Raw genomic sequence first — 18,713 nt, 5'->3', positions numbered from 1 at the left:
TGGACCAATATCACCCCAAGGAAGTCCCTCTAGCAAGACCTGCATGCCCCTAAGTATATACCACTCTGGCCTGCAGGACCCCTTTACATCCTTTCAACCCAATCAGGCCACCTGCACAACTACCCCAAAACTGCTCCCTGCATGCTATGACCCTCTCCAGCTTCATCCATACCCCACTGGCTGCCCGCCATGTCTTTCCTACTGGACCCTTGAGGCTCTTGAGGCCTGGGACCACCACCTTCCCTTGGTGGTGTGCACACGGTAGTTATATACAACAAGCAAATGCCAGGAGTCAAAAGGAAGTAGAATTGAGGGCAGCCTCATGGACAAACCTTCATCAACTGTTCTTCTTGAAGCTGCCGGCGTCTCAAAAGCTCCTCCTCATCTTCCTCTCTGCCACTAGATCTGCGTCTCGGGTCAGTTCCTAATTCCACATTAAAGACAACTTCTCACATCAGCCCCACGGCACAGGAGCCTCAGCCACAGTCCGTCTGGTTGTCTGGTGGTCTATCAGGCGGGTAAGGTGTGCAGGGGGCTTTCACGTGGTGGAGAGAACAACTCCACAGGAAACACACCCACTACCAACTCAGCACCGGGTCTGCTTCTCAGAGCTCCTCTAACAGGCTAGCTTGGGGTGTCATGTAGCTAAGTGGGATACCTGGGCTTGCTGTGGCAACTGAGTCTCAAAGCATCAACATCAACCACAGGCCAGAGCTCCTTATATCAAGTGGAGAGGGACCTTCAGCTATTATCACCTGATGACCAGAGCCAGGGTCAGGCCTGCTCTTTAATTGGCAAGGAATCTACAACTTGCTTGGACAGTCATTCTCTTAAGAGAAGCAAGTTTTTCAAACCTATAAACTCTTTCCTAGTTTTGGGTTTTTTTTTTAAAAATAAGCTGCCACTTTTTCTTCTACCTGTAGTAAATCCATTAAAAAGCACATCTTGTGTGCTTCTTTTAAAGTCGGGGTCCACAATTTTCCTTTCCTCATGCAGTAAAAATCAGTCACAAAAGAAATTTGCTACTATTAAGTAAACTCAAAAAGGGTAAACACAGCTGCAAGTGACTTTGAAACAAGGTAGCAGACAACGCATCCTCTTCAGGCTCCCAGAAAGAGTCTGTCCCAGCCACTGGAAGGCTGAAACAAGTTTAGGTAAATCTCGCTGAGGGAGCAGGACCACTTTCTAACCTAACAAAAAAACAAAATCAAACCATTTACCAGGAGTTGTACTTCTCTTGGCTGTTCTGATGAAAGGAGCAAACACGTCCCTCACTGTAGGATTCTAAGCAACTTCAGACTATTTGGTGATGATGACAATGTCAACAATGACTCTAAATTTAGGCCCCTACTAAGCAATGTAGCTGAGGTAGAAACCTCAGTAGAGCCTCCGGAAGCTTCCTGAGGGGCAAAGATTGACAGATGTTTCATTTTCAGAAAAGCCAACATGGATTTTCTCTTCAGTTTATACTAACAAAAATGTATCTACTAAAATCTGCCAGAACTAGAAACATCTCATCAGTATCCGTGAATAATGTGAATAGCTTTCTCTTCAACTATTTCTATAAATGTTAATTGCTTTTAGATGGACTTCTATTGCCTATAAAAAGTATTCTAAAAAAAAAAAAAAGTTAGTCTGATGAGGAAGGTTAAGGTTTTGTGGAGCACTGAAGGCCTTTGGGGCTGTCAGCAGAAGTGAGGTTAGCGGAAACTGTACAAGACTGATCTGAGCTCCAGTCTAATCCATCTCTAGAGGCCTGAGTGATTTCACTACTGACAGAATGGTAAAGACACAGACACAACTGGAAGGCATAAAGCAAAGAATGACATTTCCAATGTGACATTGGAGCGCAGGATCATGGAATGACAGATGTAAACTCATAAACAAGCTATAGTCCAGAACACCTAATACAGCCCTTCTTAGTGGATCAGATGGCCTTGCCTGAGCAGGGAGGGAGGGAGGGGGTCTCAGCATTAAGGCTGCTTGTTAACAGTGGGGGAAGGCAGCCCAGATACTGTCTGAAACAAACTTAACTGGGAAAGTGGATTCCCCATAACTTCACCCACTCTGTTCTTCAGACTACAACCCTAGCCAGCAGCCTCTGATCCAACTGTGCTCAACAGACACTGAGTCAGTCCTTCCAAGCCACCATTTATAGACCAGTTCTGGATCCTTGTGTATAGCCAGGCCATGGGGGGAGAGCTTTGTAACTTTTGAGTATTTGGGGTGTACACTATTAGTCATTCTTCTCACTATCTACCCGTTGGTCTATATACTTTTTTTACATGTCTCTGTGACATTTCTTTGCGTGTTTTTAAGCAATTCACTTTGCACTTTCCTAGGCATTTGTCTATTTGACTTAACTATGTTGGTTGCATACCTACGGCAGCAAGTGAGGGGGGACCCGGCCAGTGGTCCGTCTCAATCTTTGGTATCTCGTTGGGATCTGGCGCCTGGGCTGCTGGGAACTTGGAAAACTTGATGATATCTTCTGAAGCCTTGCTCTGGGCTGCCAAGGCAGCTGCATCTAGATGGGAACCAGGGATGCTTAGCTATGGGTCGGTCCGACAGTGGTGGTACCACCCCACAGACAGGAGTCTCCATTCTTCACTGAATGCTCCAGAGCTAGAACTCTGAACACCTCTGCCACCACAGAACTGGACATTCCTAATCGGCCTCTGATTTTTATACACTCTTGGAACTGGAAATTTTGATAATTAGAAGTTTGAGTTCTAAATTTGAAATTAAAGAGCTAAATGGAAAGTCGGACAAATAGCATTTGGCTCTAGATGTCCATTCTTAGAGAGGGACTGGTTCTGTCCTGGGGTCCCAGAAGCCACAAATACACTAATCTAGTTCACCTTAATCCTTTACATGTTTTATGTGGGTCTTTGAATCCTAGGAGAAATTGAAATGGAGAGATGACCTTCTGGGTCTACAGTGGTCATCCAGACTTACTGCTCTGTTCTGGGGTCTGGTCAAACAACTAAAGGCAAGAGTAGCCCAGGCCAGAGACACTAGTCACAGGGTTCTCTGTGGCTATACTTAGTGGAGGACTCGACAGCTTAGAGCCCCAAATTTCATCACAAATTGGAGCAAAACAAACTGGGTTAAATTGCCAGTCCCTGATTCCAGCTGACTTGGCAAACTGGCCTGGTGTTGCAGAATATATTTATACGACTGGAGTTAAATTACTGGTCTCTGGGACTCACACATTTTTAAATCTGGAAATAATGTTTTGTATCTTTTCTAGTAAACTTCCAACCTTCGACTCGCTTGTGTGACTTGACCAAGGTTACTCAATAATAAGGGAGAAAGTCTTGGCTGGGTAGGAAGCAGTGTATCTCAGCATCATTAACCTAGTGGGAACAGTATCTTGGCTTAGAAAACACCATGTCTTCCCTGGAGGACACAGTGTGTGAACATGAGACTGTGCTTCTATGTAAAAATGAAGACAAGTGACTTTTTTTTCCTTGCAAATGTTTCAGGAAATGGGTACTGGTTTGGGACATGATGTCTATATTTTGGCATGGAGCAGGTTTTGCAGAACATGGCTTAGAAAGTGTTGCTCTAGTAGTACTATTGATTAATTATTCACAAGGACTCATGCCAAATGAACAAAGCCATTCCTTCCACGTTAAGCCTAACACTATCCAACCTCTGGGACTCTTGTCTGACTGGCTAGGGAGCTAGGCATCGGAGATTTTAATGTTTACAGACATCTCTAAACTGCTAAATCTAACTGGGTATTTTACTGTTAAAGCAAAGCAAAACAAAACAAAACAAAAAGCATGATTTCAAACAGTACTTACTCATTAGAATTGGTGAAGTCAGTAGTTAGACATTCACATATTAATGAGTGTGTGGGAAGACATTAAACCATAAAAAACAAAACAAAAACAAAAACAATGTTAATAAACTTAAAATGCAAGCATGAGATGTAAAAATCTTGAAATAAAAAAGAAAAGGAAAGCCAAACAATACACACTTTCCCCTGCCTAGGACACACTTCTCCCCTGCCTAGGACACACTTCTCCCCTGCCTAGGATGCTGGCCTACGAGTTTTCCTTGTGTATTTTCAACAGATATTGGAATCCTTCCTTACTCCTGACTAGACTGTATGGACAGCCTTCACATCTCCAGACACAGTGTGCAATTTTCAGAACTCACTGGAAGGCCGTCTATCTGAGATACAGATTTATTGCAGATAAATCAAGAGAGGGCTAATAGTAGTGAGGAAAATGAGATTCATAAAAAAAAAAAAAAAACCCTCTGATTTCTTGGATTAAAAAAAAAAAAACCTATGTTCACAGAAAATCAAAACAGAATAATAAATCCACGTTGGTGATTCTTCACTTCTAGAACCGAAAGAGGCACAGTTACTAAATGAGACACACGTACCTAAATCACTGGTCCTTGCAGACAAAAACACTAGAACATAGAGTTTCTGCCTATGAGCCACATAGCCATGTCTGCAGTATGGGACAGGACCTGACTTCCTCAGCTTGTTTCCCTGTCTACTATGGGGCTTGTGTCTTGTAAGAATTTTTGCCCGTGGTTCATTTTTTTTTTTACTAGCTTTAATTATCTGAACGAGTAACAAGTTCATCAAACTTACTTTAAAGGGTGGTTAAATTACTTAATGGCTAAAAAGTTGTGACCACAATGCCCCCTCTCTGTGGACAGGATGATACGGTTTGACAGGGTCAGAATCGCATTAGAAGTTTCCTGATTGAGCTACATGCTCTCTACTAGGCAAATGGCCTTTAACTTGAGATTTGTCTCCCGTCAGTTTATACGGGCATAATAGGCGCTGTGCCCCAGGTTCAGTCATTCTCAAAGCAGCAGCAGGCAAGCCTTTCAGAAGACAGCCAAGAGGAGTGCAGCTGACTCAGCCACTTAAAAGCTAAAGAGGAGAGCAAGTTTACCATGCTGTTTGTAGATGGGTGGTTTTCGGTAAATGTTGATCCCTTGATCTGTGGAAATGAAAAGCAAAGATGTGTGATTATGGGGACCAGCTCAGAAATGGAGGAAAAACAAAACAGAACAAAGGAACAACAGGCAAACGAAAGAGTGAACTAAATCCAAAGACTCTCAAACAAAAACAACCCAGAAAGCCAACCTTTGTATTACAAAGACTGAGTACACTCGGGAGGGGGGGGGGGGGAAGACCACAGAAATGATCCGGATCTATACAGAGGTAACGTAGAAGCCTTTGTAATACATCACAGCACACGAGAGAGGTGCCTCTTATTCTCGAGCCATTTATTTCACATACAGACTTCACTGAACGTGGGATCTAAACAGGAAGCGATGCACCCGGCAGAGACGCTGAGATGGTGAGGAAGACATAACGAGTTTGGGGAAAAGCAATCCCCAAATTGCTACTGTCTAGAAATTGAGCTGCCAGCAGTTACTGGCGGCTCAATTTACTATTTCACTAAATGAATGGAGCAATGGAGAGCGACGTGAGAGACTAAGACTAAACACAGCAACACTGGGTGACCAACAAAGTCCTAATCCGGGTGGGCCAGGTTTGTGTTAAGAAGCAAGAAAGAGAAGAAAAAATCGGTGCAAAAAATGCTATGCGCTGGGCTGGTGAGATGGCTCACTGGGTAAGAACACCCGACTGTTCTTCCGAAGGTCCAGAGTTCAAATCCCAGCAACCACATGGTGGCTCACAACCATCTGTAACAGAGATCTGACTCCCTCTTCTAGAGTGTCTGAAGACAGCTACAGTGTACTTACATATAATAAATAAATAAATCTTTAAAAAAAATGCTATGCGCACGTCTGCAGAAACGCCGTCCGATTATACCACCATTTCATTTTGATTCAAGGCGCTCAGACATTTCCAGAGTTCTCTCTCTGCCCTCCCACCCCAAGTCTTAAAGACTGTACCTTGGAGGAGGAATTTTTCATATGAAAAACTTGAAATGTACATAACAGGCTTTCAAGATTAATGGGAAAAAAATGTTTTAAAGGAAGCCCTGGTTAAGCAGTTCCAATCTCACTCTACCTTCCTGATTTGCTGAGTATATATTCAAAAGTAAAAAAAATGAATTGAGATTCTAGGGAAGCATAGCTATGGGAACAGAGTGGGTAATTTATAAGTTTGTGTGGCCCCAGATGACCTGTTGTTCTCATGGACTGAGCTAACCCTGAGTGGGCTTTCCAGTTTCTGATGGCAAGCTGTTATGTGAGCAGCTAGCACTATGACTACCAGGCTAAAGTTTGCGGTGTGGAGCCTAAATTGCAAGATACTTTTGTGGGCCCTGGAGGTGACTTGCTTATACCTAGTACGGAAACACCGCCCAGCTGAGACAATGTTACAACTCCTCAGGGGTGAGTGGTTCTGTTTTCAGGATGAGGACATAGCTCCGTGGCTTTTATGATACTTTGTGAATGATAGTGAACCACGATCTGACATCCTAGAAGTCACAATTACAAAAACTAAAATCCTAACGAAAAAACCCAACCAGTCTTGATGGTCTTTACCCTCTCTCTGCCTCCCAGTCTCTTTAAGGACACTGAGGGCTCAGTAGGAGAGCACTCAGCCAGGTTTCATTCCCAGCCATGAAAAAAAAATCTTTTAAACTGAAGACATACGCCTTCAGTGTGATGCCACCAACTTTAATTTGGACCCTTTGGAAGGCCAGATCCTGCAATTTAGTGTTTGTCGACTATGTGTATCTTGATGAAGAAAAATGAGAAATGGAGACAGACGAGGTCACAAAGCTACATTCTACACGGCGACAGGACACCAAGACACACTGTGTCAGCTCCTACCTGGAACATGGAAATGTTTAGGGGCCTGAGCGTAAGTTGGAGTTAGAGGGCGGCTGTCGGGCCGGTAGGGGAGAGGGGAGTTCCGGCCGCTGGACGGCTCATTGCCTCCAATGAGAAGAATGGAGAAAAAAGAATGAGAGAGGGCAGTAAAGGAAAGCCAGCGCATCAAAACTCAACACAGCGAGCTGCAGGGAAGGAACGTCAGGAAGGCGAAACAATGGAAACAAACTCAGTCTGTCAACTTGGCTCGCAGAGGTGGCATCGGGTTTAGTTTCCAAAGGGGAGATTTGAGCTCAGGTAGAACCAGGTTCAAAGCAGCCAGCAGCCAGGGAAGCACCATTCCAACGGCATGCAGTGGAGGCCTCAAGCTCTGCAAACCGATCAGATGCTAAGAATGTGGGATGAGGGAAAGCCACTGGCCACTGATTCAGAACCAGTTGTCAGGTGCTTAAATCCCGAACGTGTAAGTGGGTGGGATGTGCAGGCCCCAGCTGCGGGTACAACTGCTTCCAGGCACAGTGGGAGGGGCTGGCCAGTACAGTATGTTTCTCTTGAGGCTAAGGCTAGGTGCTTTGGTGGTCACCCAGTCCTTCCCCTCATAGTATAAAGTGGTCTCATCGCAAGCTGGGTTTCTGTTATCCTCCTCTGAAACAAACAGATGGAGTCAGACCCCTCTCTGCCACACACCCCGGGGACTCCTTCTCTCTTTGTATTACTTCCTCTGGCTAATGAATCAGTCACTAACATACTAACTGAACACCCAATCACGACCAGCACAAATCAGGGAAGGAGAGAGATTCCTACCTCTGCTTCTCTGATCTCCCTAGCCTGGTATTGCTACACTCACGGGACTGGTGTGCAAGCTTAGAGAGGAGACTCAGGCTCCATCAGTTCTTCAGGAAGCTCCTTAGAGCCCAGAAAAGGCACCGAATGAGCCGGAAGCAATGGTCTAGAAATCTAGGATGTCACAGGCTAGCCTGTGACAAGGGTACAGCACTGAAAGCTGTCCTCAGAGGAGACACTGTCCATGGGACATGGAGGGCTGGAGCTTGGCTGCAAATCCTTAAGTGCAGAAAGGAGGGATACACAGGCACGCCCTTCTTCCCTTCTGTTCATAGGAACACAGGGAAGAACGTATGCAAAACTAGGAAATGAGCTCACCTGAGCAAGCCTCGTGTCCTAAGAGAGCACGGCAGAACACCGAGGACTACCAAAAGCTATGGTGGTGTGCGCTACCAGCCCCACCCAGCTTCCCTTGAATCCAAGGATGAAAGGCGCGCGCGCGCAGACACACACACGTTGTTCATTTTCAACTTGCCTTCTTGGCACAGTTGCTGGGCATTATTAAACTCATGAGGCTAAAGTTCCCTTATCAAATACTCTTAGCTGTGAACCTGCCCTAAACTTTAGTTGCTCAGCTAGTTCCTGCTAAACGTCCCCAAGCGCCTGCCTGTCTGTAGAAGCGGCCACAGGCCACTGCTCCTCTGGAGATCTGACATGGCTGCTTGGCTTTTCTCTCTGTGAAGCATGGCAAACTCTGTCTCTCTGTCTCTCCTCTCCTTGTGTCTGTCTCTTGCCTCCAGAGACTCGGAAGTCCCGCCTATCCCTTCCAACCAGCAATTGGTCTACAGCTCCTTTACTGACATGACAGATCATGCCCCGCTGGGGCACAGAACCTTAGCATCAGAATCTCCCCCACACTATGGGATTGCTAATGTGAATTGCTTTCGCTCCTGTTTCTAGAAGCGTTTATTCGAGATACAACTCTGTTTTCTAGGAATATGATTTTCAGTTTTATAAGCCATTTTGTAAGCTGTCTTTACATTCGCTTGATGGTGGCCTTTGTAGTACAAATGTTTCAAATTCATTTGTTATTTTAGGCCCCAGGATTGAGCCTGGAGCCTCGTATACTCCAGTCAAGTGTTCTACTCACTGAGTTAATTATTTCAAGGAACTCATAGATCGTCAGAAAATAGTTTTGGCCAACTTCTTCAAGTCAAGCTGTCCCAAATCTGGCTAACGACGCATGAAAGAAGTCGATTGCCAGGGCTTTCAGACGGGCTGGATATTTAAATGTCTCAGTACAGACATTTCTAGGTCACCCCAAAACAGACATGAAGTAAAATGTCACAGTCTTGAAATATGAAGAGCAATAGCTAGTTCAAGTCTGACAAAATATGCATAACAACCAGGTAGAGAAGGGAAGGTGAGGGAAGGCTGTGGCTTGTGTTTACTATAGCTATAGAACTGAGCCTCCTTTGTTCTCACCAATATCAGCTCATCCCCTGGCCAGGAGTGAGTACCTTTTCCTTGCTTGGGAGTGAATGGGCAATTCAGGCCAACTTACTCCTTCTAAAGCTGTGCCTGATCTAACTTAGCAAGCCTCCCTGTGGATGAGCCAGATGCTGGTACCCAGCACTGACCATCAGAGTTCGGGACAGAGTTTTCGTGGGTTTGGCCAGTGAGCACCCAGGGACTGTTTTGATGATACTGATTATGCAGTGTCATATACACGCTAAAACTCAGCACATGCTGGGCAGAGGATGAAAACTGCTAAAGGCAGGGGACAGCTCCAAGCTGAAAGCTTTCTGTCCATAGGACCCCCTTCTGCCAGGCAGCAGTAGAAACCTATCACTTTTCCAAGGGTGAAGACTCTGGGAGGTTCTGGGCTGAGCGGTGCCGTCACCACTTGTGTGGTTATTGCTTTTGACTTGGTTGTGTAGTCTCAACAAGGACAGACCTTTTCAGTTGTTTAAAAAAAAAAACAAAACAAAACAAAACCCACTGGTAGCATAAGCACTTTGCGATTAGATTTCATTTTTTTTTTTTTTTTTTTTTTTTTTTTGGTTTTTACGAGACAGGGTTTCTCTGTATAGCCCTGGCTGTCCTGGAGCTCACTTTGTAGACCAGGCTTGCCTCGAACTCAGAAATCCGCCTGCCTCTGTCTCCCGAGTGCTGGGATTAAAGGCATGCGCCACCACGCCCGGCGTTAGATTTCATTTTATGATTATCTAAAATTCCCCACAGGACTGACTGAAACAGCAAGGAAGGGTGATTTCTAAAAGGTATGGTCTCCTCACTGGAGCCTAGCGAGTATCTAAGAGCAGACGGAAGCCGATCATTGCTGTTTCATTCTGTGCCTGACTCCGGCTTGAGGCTGCACAACCCCTAAGCAGAGTTTGTCTACCCCACCTATCCTATGTCCACCGAGGCTGCAGGCACAGAGACACGTTGCCTTACACTGACTTTCTCTTTAGGAACAATGACTCCTCACAGGACAGACAATCCCCAAGATGAGAAAGGTTATCTATGATATAAAAGCTATACCCTAAAGTCGATCATAATCACAGGAAATACCACACCCATGGGCGAAAAGAACAATTAACAAGCTGTCTACCACTGTGTGTGTGTGTGCACACGTGTGTGCGTATGTGTGCAGGTACAGTCAGTCATAGGGGTGAATGTAAGGGCTAGGGGTCAGTCTTGGGTGGGTACTGTCCTCTCTTGCTTTCCAGCTCAGATCTTTGAGACAGAGTCTCCCAGTGAGTTGAAACTTCCCACTTGGCTAGGCCAGTGAGACCCCAGAATCTGCCTGTTGCTGCTTCCCCCATGCTGGGGTTACAGGCATGCACCATCATGTCTAAAATTCTCATAGGTACAAGAGCTCTGAACTTAGGACCTTATGCTTGTATGAGCACATTTTACCTGTGCTCAGGCTCTTGACCAGGATGTAGAGACAATGTGTGCCTCTCTTTCCTTGCGCTGCCCCTCCCCCCCTTTCTTCTGCCTTAACCTAAGGCTTTACTGGACTCCAAAGGTAGCCTCAGAGGTCACTGGACCCTCTGTGTTGGACTTCCCCAATATGTTCATCAGACCTCCTTTGTCTGCCTTTACCACCGCTCACCTCTCCCACTGGACACTGGGAGGGGCAGCCAAGCTTGGCTCGTTGGGTTACCAGAGCTGGAATCTAAACTCTGTGACATAAGAATTAGTAGTAACTCACACACCATGGTGGTTCAATGAGCGAATACGCTGTCTGGTAGACAATGTTGCTGCCTGAACTACCAAAAATTTGAGCTATTGGGGTATTTGTAAAAGAAAGAAAATTTTCTATTATAAACATATCTCTTTTCTAAAATAGACACTCAAAATGATATGACTTCTGGGCTGCAGAGATGGCTCAGTGGTGAACAACACTTACTGCTCTTTCAAAGGACCTGGGTCAAATCCCAGCACCCATGTGGCAGCTCACAACAGTCTGTAACTCCAGTTCCAGGAGATCTGACACCCTTACAGAGATATGCATGCATGGCAAAACACCATGCCCATAAGAGATAAAAATGAGACAAAATTTAAAAATCACAATTCCACTCTGGGTGGAAAAAAAAAAGTGGTGGTTCTAAGACATTCTCTATTTTGCTTAGCACTTAAACAAGCCAACTGCATGCGCAGGAGAAAGCGTCCCATTTGGAAGGCACATCCATTGTCACAGGCTGGTTTTCAGTGATCTCCGTTAAGCCAGCAAGAAGCTACTAGCACATTCCTTTTTTCATTCTTAACTCTTAATAAACCAAACCAGTAGTCCTGGGTAGACTGCCTGTATTTGATTCGGACATTTTCCTCTGCTATGTTCTCCGTTTCTGTGCCATGAGAGCTTTGGTGACTAAGTCTAAAGGGGGTGAGTTTGCTGACAAGCTACCTGGCTTTCGGAGTGCTTGCTCAGACTGTCTGGGGTGGAGCTCAGTGCTGGCAGCCTCTAGGTTTTTAGGACAGAGTTTCAAGATCGTCTCTTTTCACCTAAAACTTCAGTAACGATCAGATGCTTTAGACCGCAGCACTGTCTAAAGCAGCGATTCTCAACCTTCCTAATGCTGAGCTCCTCAGGCGGTGCCGACTCCCAACCACAAAATACTTTCGTTGATACCTCAGACCTATAATTTTGCTACTGTTATGAATCGTAAGGTAAGGACTGGTGAGATGGCTCAGTGGTTAAGAGCACTGACTGCTCTTCCAGAGGTCCTGAGTTCATTCAATTGCCAGCAACCACATGGTGGCTCACAACCATCTGTAATGGGATCTGGTGTGTCTGAAGACAGCTACCGTGTACTCATATACATAATATACGTAAATAAATCTTAAAAAAAATAACTGAGAAGTGATTTCTGGAAGAATCTGGATGTAAGCCACTCACTACCTTAGGCATTCAAAGCTGTAGCCTTAAACAAAAAGCTCATCTGATCTAAAAACTGAGGGTAGCTGGGTGTGGTGGCGCACACCTTTAATCCCAGCACTCGGGAGGCAGAGGCAGGCGGATGTCTGAGTTTGAGGCCAGCCTGGTCTACAAAGTGAGTGCCAGGACAGCCAAGGCTACACAGAGAAACCCTGTCTCGAAAAACCAAAAAAAAAAAAAAAAAAAAAAAAAAAAACCAAACAACTGAGGGTAATCTGTTGTGTCTGTTATAGTTCATGCATGAATTATCAAAATGACTCCATATAAATTAAATACAAACATATACCTAATGAAAACTGAAAGAGATCAGTAAATGTTGTTACGTACAAGGACAAGGCCATACTAATTCCTCTTGATTTGCGTCCCTTTATAATTTAAACCCCTGATACCTGTCTACATTTGAAATGTCAAGTTCAGATTCAAACAGAAAGAACAGTTTGCATTTTTGATGCTGAGACTCACAGAACTAGTACAATTTTTTGTAACTATTTGATGTTTTTACTGGAGAACAAAATCTTTGTGATTTTATTATTTAAACGACTGAAACAGTCTTTGTGTCTGCCTCAACAAGAATGCAATTTTCTGGCTAAATTTTGCTTTCACGTTTAAGGTGCAGGCAACTCCATCCCACAGTGACCGTATCTAATCGGGAAAACCCCTCTGGATACGAAAGGCTTGCAGTCCAGTCCAGGTCCTGCCAGTTGTGAGCCTTTGATCAACTACTTCATCGGGAAGCCTGCTCCTAGCTCTCCTGACGAGGCCTGCAGCACAGGAACGCTCTGAAGAATACGTGGAGTGATTTCAGTAAAAAATACGTTAAGGTCTAGAGATGTGGCTCCATCTGTAAGTGTCCTGGGTTTGACCCTCAGCACCACATAAATGGAGCACGGGCACTCAGACTTGTGATCCTTACACCTCGGAGAAAGGCAGAATCGGGGTTCAGGTTCATTTGCTTTCACACAGGGAGTCCGAAGATAGCCTGAGCTACACAAAAGCACCGAGCACCACGTTCATGACTGCACAATGACCCTAGGACACCGCACCTCACACATCTAACGGCCCAGGAGAGAGTCCCTGCCCTTATGACTCATATGTAAGACAGTGATCAAAAGGATAAGGGTCGGTTCAGGGTCACACAGTCAGCAAGTGACAGAGATGATATTTAAATAAAAAATGTGAGTGTCTCAGACACAAGGTGGGCCACTGATATTCCCCAAGATACTGTGCTATTTGTACACATGCTGTGTGATTTTTTAAAGGGCCTGTTTAACAAAAATTACCTTTCCGAAAGACCAACAGACAACAAAGCAGTTTGCACTACTTTAGTCAAAATGAGAAACTTTTACCTTGATTTGCTCAAAAACTGACATATGAGGCTCTCATTAAAATACATAGCTGAAGCTTTTTCTCAGTAATTTCTTTATAGTTATATAAAAATTCTTTTAAAAATAATAACAACCATGGCACACAGAAATAAAAATTTCCTCCACATTAACTATCAATAATGATTTTAAGTAGCCAGTCAAGACATCTGGAAAGTGCGGTGCCTACCCCAAAGTTTTGCTAATGATAAGTAATATCTTCAGTCATATCCTTTTCTTTAGGGAAAAAAAAAAGGAACTTATTTTTCTGTGCAGGACAGTTTCTCTACATGAATGTATGTGCACCATGTGCGTGCAGTACCCACAGAGACCAGTAGAGGGCACTAGAATACCCCCTGAACTGGTTGTGAACTGCCATGTGGGTGCTGGGTACTTAACTCAAGTCCTCTGCAGGAGCAGAAAATGGATTTAACCACTGAGCCCGAAATAACTGCACCCCGAATTCCTAGCACATCTATACTTCAGAAGTCCAAGTAATCTAAAGGCAAAAGCCTGGGCAGACTGACGAGAGTGTTCAGGAGCTAGAGAAGTATTCTATCCTCGCAGGTACTCAGCGGAGGCCGATGCGCAGGCGCTGACCATTCTCAGGTTGTGCTTGCCTCCACCTCCTCCTGCTATTTCTGTTGGCTCATGTGGTTCAAATCAAGACAGCACAGCAAGTTAGCAACTCTCTGGGGAGTCTTCACTTAAATGGCCTTTCTCAGTTCCTGCAGGTGGACAGCCCAAGGCTGAAGCTGCATATGCAACTAGGAAGCAAACAGGCAGGGGGCCACATAGGGAAGAGAGAGAGAGAGAGAGAGAGAGAGAGAGAGAGAGAGAGAGAGAGAGAGAGAGAGAGAGAGAGAGAGAACAGGAGGCAGGAGACAGAGCCTCTTATTCATCATGTAAATATTAAATCAGAGTCACTCAAAGAGAGAGAGACAGAGACAGAGAGAGAGAGAGAGACAGAGAGAGAGAGACAGAGAGAGGGGGGAGGAGGAGGAAGAAGAAGAAGGAGAAGAAGGAGAAGAAGGAGAAGAAGAAGGAGAAGAAGAAGAAGAAGAAGAAGAAGAAGAAGAAGAAGAAGAAGAAGAAGAAGAAGAAGAAGAAGAAGAAGAAGAAGAAGGGGAGGAAGGGAGGGAGGGGAGGGAGGGAGAGAGAGAGAGAGTGCGCGCGCGAGCAAGTGTACAGGAACAGGAGGCAGGAGACAGAGCCTCTTATTCATCATGTAAATATTAAATCAGAGTCACTCACCTCAAAGAGAGAGAGAAAGAGAGTGGGGGAGGAGAGAGACAGACAGAGAGACAGAGACAGAGAGACAGAGAGGGGGGACAGGCTACGCCGTTCACACATGTTCATGTTGTTCAATGGCTTTTCACCATGAAGGAAGACCACTTTCCATTATTACTTAATCCTGCTGTGTTTTTTGGAAACATATCACAAATGAAACCCAAGAAAACACCCATATATATATATTATATTTTGCCACGGACACATACAATGACAAAATAATAATATATATTATTCTAATCGGTAGGAGATAGACCTTAGTTCCTAAGTAGACACCCCATTGCTTGGCACAGAGCTCTTGGAAACAATGCATCTCTTGGAATGCGAGATGCCATGCCAGTTCTAAGGCCACGGTTGGGGGCAGTGAGGACACGGGCAGGCATGCTGATGGGCAGGAAGCTCAGTGGCTCTAACTCTTGGAGATACACCTTATTAGCCTTGCCCGGAGCTAATAAATCTCCACTACACGGGCCAGGCACTTGCCGCCTGCGAGGCCTGTCTCCTTACCTTTGACATGGGGGAGGAAGTGGTGTCGGAAGGGGGGGTTGGGACGGGAGTCGCTGTGGGTGGAGCTGAAGCTGCTGGTGCGCAGGGGAGACCACCTGTGCACACCAGGAGACAAGAGCTCTGTGCGGCAGGGAACCAACCAACCAGGGCGGGGCGAAGTGGAAACAGAAAAGAAGAAAGAAATTAACAGGGGAGCAGGGCAGGTGCCCAAGGTGGGGAGGACATGGAGAGCATTAATCAGAAATCTGAAAAAGGAGGAAGGCAATAGGGTTAGGAACGGACCTGTGGGCGGGGCTAGGCCGAGGGCGGAGTTTGCAGACAGCCCCACGTGGACACAGAGTCAATCTCTGGGAATAAATGGCTTGTTGAACATGCTCCCCGGGACACTGGCATGATAATGCCAAGTACACAGCGCCAAGGCTGAGCACAGCACATAGACTCAAGAGCTGCTTTTAAAGTGTATTCAACAAATCAACCCTTGGAAATGAGTGCAGACAGCAGACAGTCATTTCAAGAAACGTGAAGAAGCATACATAAAAACAAAGGTTTTGTTTTGTTTTGGAAATCTCTGTTGTATTAGCTGGATAGGCAGTTACATAGAACGCTGGCAATGGTGGGGACTCTGGAGACAGGAATCCAGTCACTCAGAGGGAGAATGGACCACCGTCAAAACTCAACCCAGACTTGGGGAATTAAAACGCCACCTGTCATCCAGAATTTACAGGGTGGATACTCGGTTACACAGACATCACAAGTATGTGCCTGGGTTAACTTTTAGGCATCACAAACGTCTTGATGCTAAATGCTTGGGGTCTTGCACATGTGTGCTATATTGGAAGAGGAGGTGGAGAAAATTCTGGGCTGTAGCATCAAAGCCATGACGGAAGAGACCAAGCTTTCTCTTGCCCACTAAGTTCATAAGGAACAACTGGAGTGGAGTGGCCACTCCCTTGCTATTCAAAATACTTTCAAAGGACAATTGCCCTGTGGCCACATGCCACTCTGACAAAGTCAGGGCAGGGTTTAGTGGTCTCAGCATATATCATATGTAGAATAGTACCAAAGTGATTTCAAATTACCAAAAGAGTAAGTAAAAATGACTATAGTTATATCCTGGAAAAGGATAGCCTGAAAACACTCATTTAATGTAATTCAATAAATACTAAAAATATGTTTAAGTCTGTGTGTGTGTGTGTGTGTGTGTGTGTGTGTGTGTGACTGAGAACTGACCTCAGGGCCTCCTCACACATGATAGACAAACACTGTACCATGAGTCACATCCCAGCCCTGTCCAGAGAAATCCATCTATTAACGAAGGACCCCGCGGTTTTCAGTCCTCTGTGGCCTCGAGAAGACGGCAGCCCTTCTATACTCTGATCATTCCTATGGGCTTTAATTCTTGAATATTTAGTTATAAGCCGGCATTGCCATATGTTTGTTTCATTAGCCTGGCCAGCAGCAAGAAGCTTAAAATGGAGGCTTCCAGGTGTATAGAATCACAAGTTCCTCCAGATGCTTCTCCACGACTCTCTTTCTCAGGGGACTCTGATCTGTGCTGGGGACTTCCATTCTCATCCACACACAGGAGTTTCACTTCGAGCCTCAGGGACTGAGACCTCTAAAGATCGGAGCACTTCATCACCTGCTACCTCAGGATAGCCACTCCATTCCCGAGGCTGATTTCAACACTTGGGACTCAGAAGTGGTCCCAAAGTTACCCAGGGGGACTCTCAGGCCTCGCTCCAGAAGGGGCTTGACCATGCAAGCACTCGCTGTCACACTGTGTGCCTGGGTGAGGGCTTTAAATTTTCCAAACAATGGCTAACATTAGACTTGGGAAGATGTAGATAAATTCGAAAAACATATTTTCTTTCAGAGATCTTTGTTTTAAGTTTCAGGGGAATGAGATTTCATCGAGTTCTTTAAAAAAAAAATGTCCTTTGTTCTCAGCAGGTCAATGTCAAAATGAAATTTAATAGCTCACAGTGAACATAAGGATAGAATGACTGATTTTAAAGACATAATACAAAATACAGACACCAGCTCTCAGTTTGTTCTTTCAGAGGGCTAGAAATATTTAACGGCCAGGGTTTTCAATATTCTGCCAATGGCGTGAAAAGAAAAATCATACAGATACATACTATTATGTGGAACAGATCCAGGGGAGAGCGATCCTTACCAGGTCGGTGGAAGTGCTGGGGCGAGCGAGACGTAGTTGGAGTGTAACTGTGCCGGCTATACACAGGGGAGTTGATGGAGCCTTGGCTGGTGGACCTGTGGATCATCCGATCCCGGACATCTTGATAACCCTGCAGAAAGGTGTGAGAAATCGTGAGTCCAAAACATCTTCACACAATAGTGGACATCTATACGTAAAACCCAGTTCACAGAGGTAGCTGGGGAATTGCCGTTAGAAGTATCTTCATTCAGCATTCAGGGTTACAGTCAATAAGTATTCACGTGCATGGATACTCCATGGCCAATATATTCTGCTCACAGTCAACATTCACTGCAGATATTAAAATTTAAGGTATAAAATCTATAAATGCCAGCAGTGCTAGAAGAGGAACAGTTGGCATAATTACAACACTGGGGCTGAGATCTGAGGCTTTTCTATGTGTCTACATCAGATCCCAGAGTGGTTTGTCTCCACTGTCAACTAAACAGATTTACAGTCGCCATGGAAAACACATCTCTGGGTATTTGTGAGGGTGTTTCTAGGAAGATTTAAGTTTTTGTGGAAGAAGGAAAGACCCACCATGAATTGGGGGTGGGGGCAGTGTTCTACGAGCAGAGGTCCTTACTGAACACCAGTGAGACAGAGAGCTGAGCACCAGCCTTCCTCTCTGCTTCCTCACTGGGGCATCCAGCTGCCTCCTGCACCTTAGCCATGACTTTCCCACCTTAAAGGGCTGTCAGTCAAAATCGGCTCTCCCTCCCCCTGGCACTCCCTTCCTTCACTCCGCTGCTTTTCTGGAGCGTTTTATCACAGAAACTAGGGAAGTACCCCAAACAGATCTGCAAACAGTAATTACAGTAGATCTGGCTACTACCGGTCCCTCGGTGATGGAGAAGCAAGGTCCCCAACAAGTCATGGACCCACGTGCTGACACATGGCAGGCACATACAGCCCTTGCTTCTGAACCAAAGCCCTGACACTAAGCTCTATTCTGGGGACACTATTCTGGGGACATATAAAAGTTGCTGTTCCTGGAGAACAAGTTGGTGGTTTCCTAAGATAATGAACTACTTCTCAGCCTGGGAAACAGCCTAAGGAAGTAACTGTAAGCACCTTCATGACACCACAGGGGCAAACCTTTGTATTACGCTCTTGACAAATTAGAGAATAACAAAGAAATTAGAGTATATCGCTTTCATCTAATGTAATAGTGCTGTTGGGATATTACCTATGTCCAAACTCAGAAAATGGTGCATTAGGCAACAGGCACAAAAAAAATACCTGTCTGTGCAAAGACATGATAAAAAAAAATAGTAAAAACAGGGCTGGAGAGATGGCTCAGTGGCTAAGAGCACTG

The 18,713-nt window shown here is 45.2% G+C and overlaps 1 protein-coding gene across 11 annotated transcripts in view; it reads right to left on the bottom strand.

The window, feature by feature from the left end:
• The window catches only part of Ablim1 (actin binding LIM protein 1), a 287,337-nt gene that overhangs the window by 11,265 nt on the left and 257,359 nt on the right, over nt 1-18,713 (bottom strand). For 8 of the 11 annotated variants that reach the window (XM_085833839.1, XM_085833836.1, XM_085833834.1 and 5 more), the window contains 5 exons: nt 17,357-17,486; nt 6,790-6,894; nt 4,929-4,976; nt 2,381-2,527; nt 333-424 (listed from right to left, as the gene is read on the bottom strand). In XM_085833839.1, the coding sequence (XP_085689965.1) occupies nt 333-424; nt 2,381-2,527; nt 4,929-4,976; nt 6,790-6,894; nt 17,357-17,486 (522 nt within the window). Of the gene's footprint in view, nt 1-332; nt 425-2,380; nt 2,528-4,928; nt 4,977-6,789; nt 6,895-15,177; nt 15,298-17,356; nt 17,487-18,713 lie in introns of all 11 variants that reach the window. The other 3 variants (XM_029472702.2, XM_085833832.1, XM_085833841.1) reach the window with 3 other exon arrangements.

The sequence above is a fragment of the Mus caroli genome, unplaced genomic scaffold (assembly GCF_978045245.1).
Source record: "Mus caroli unplaced genomic scaffold, Mus_caroli_1 scaffold_20, whole genome shotgun sequence".
NCBI lineage: Eukaryota > Metazoa > Chordata > Mammalia > Rodentia > Muridae > Mus > Mus caroli.
Note: the sequence above shows the minus strand (reverse complement) of the source record. Positions and strands in the feature narration are given on the sequence as shown.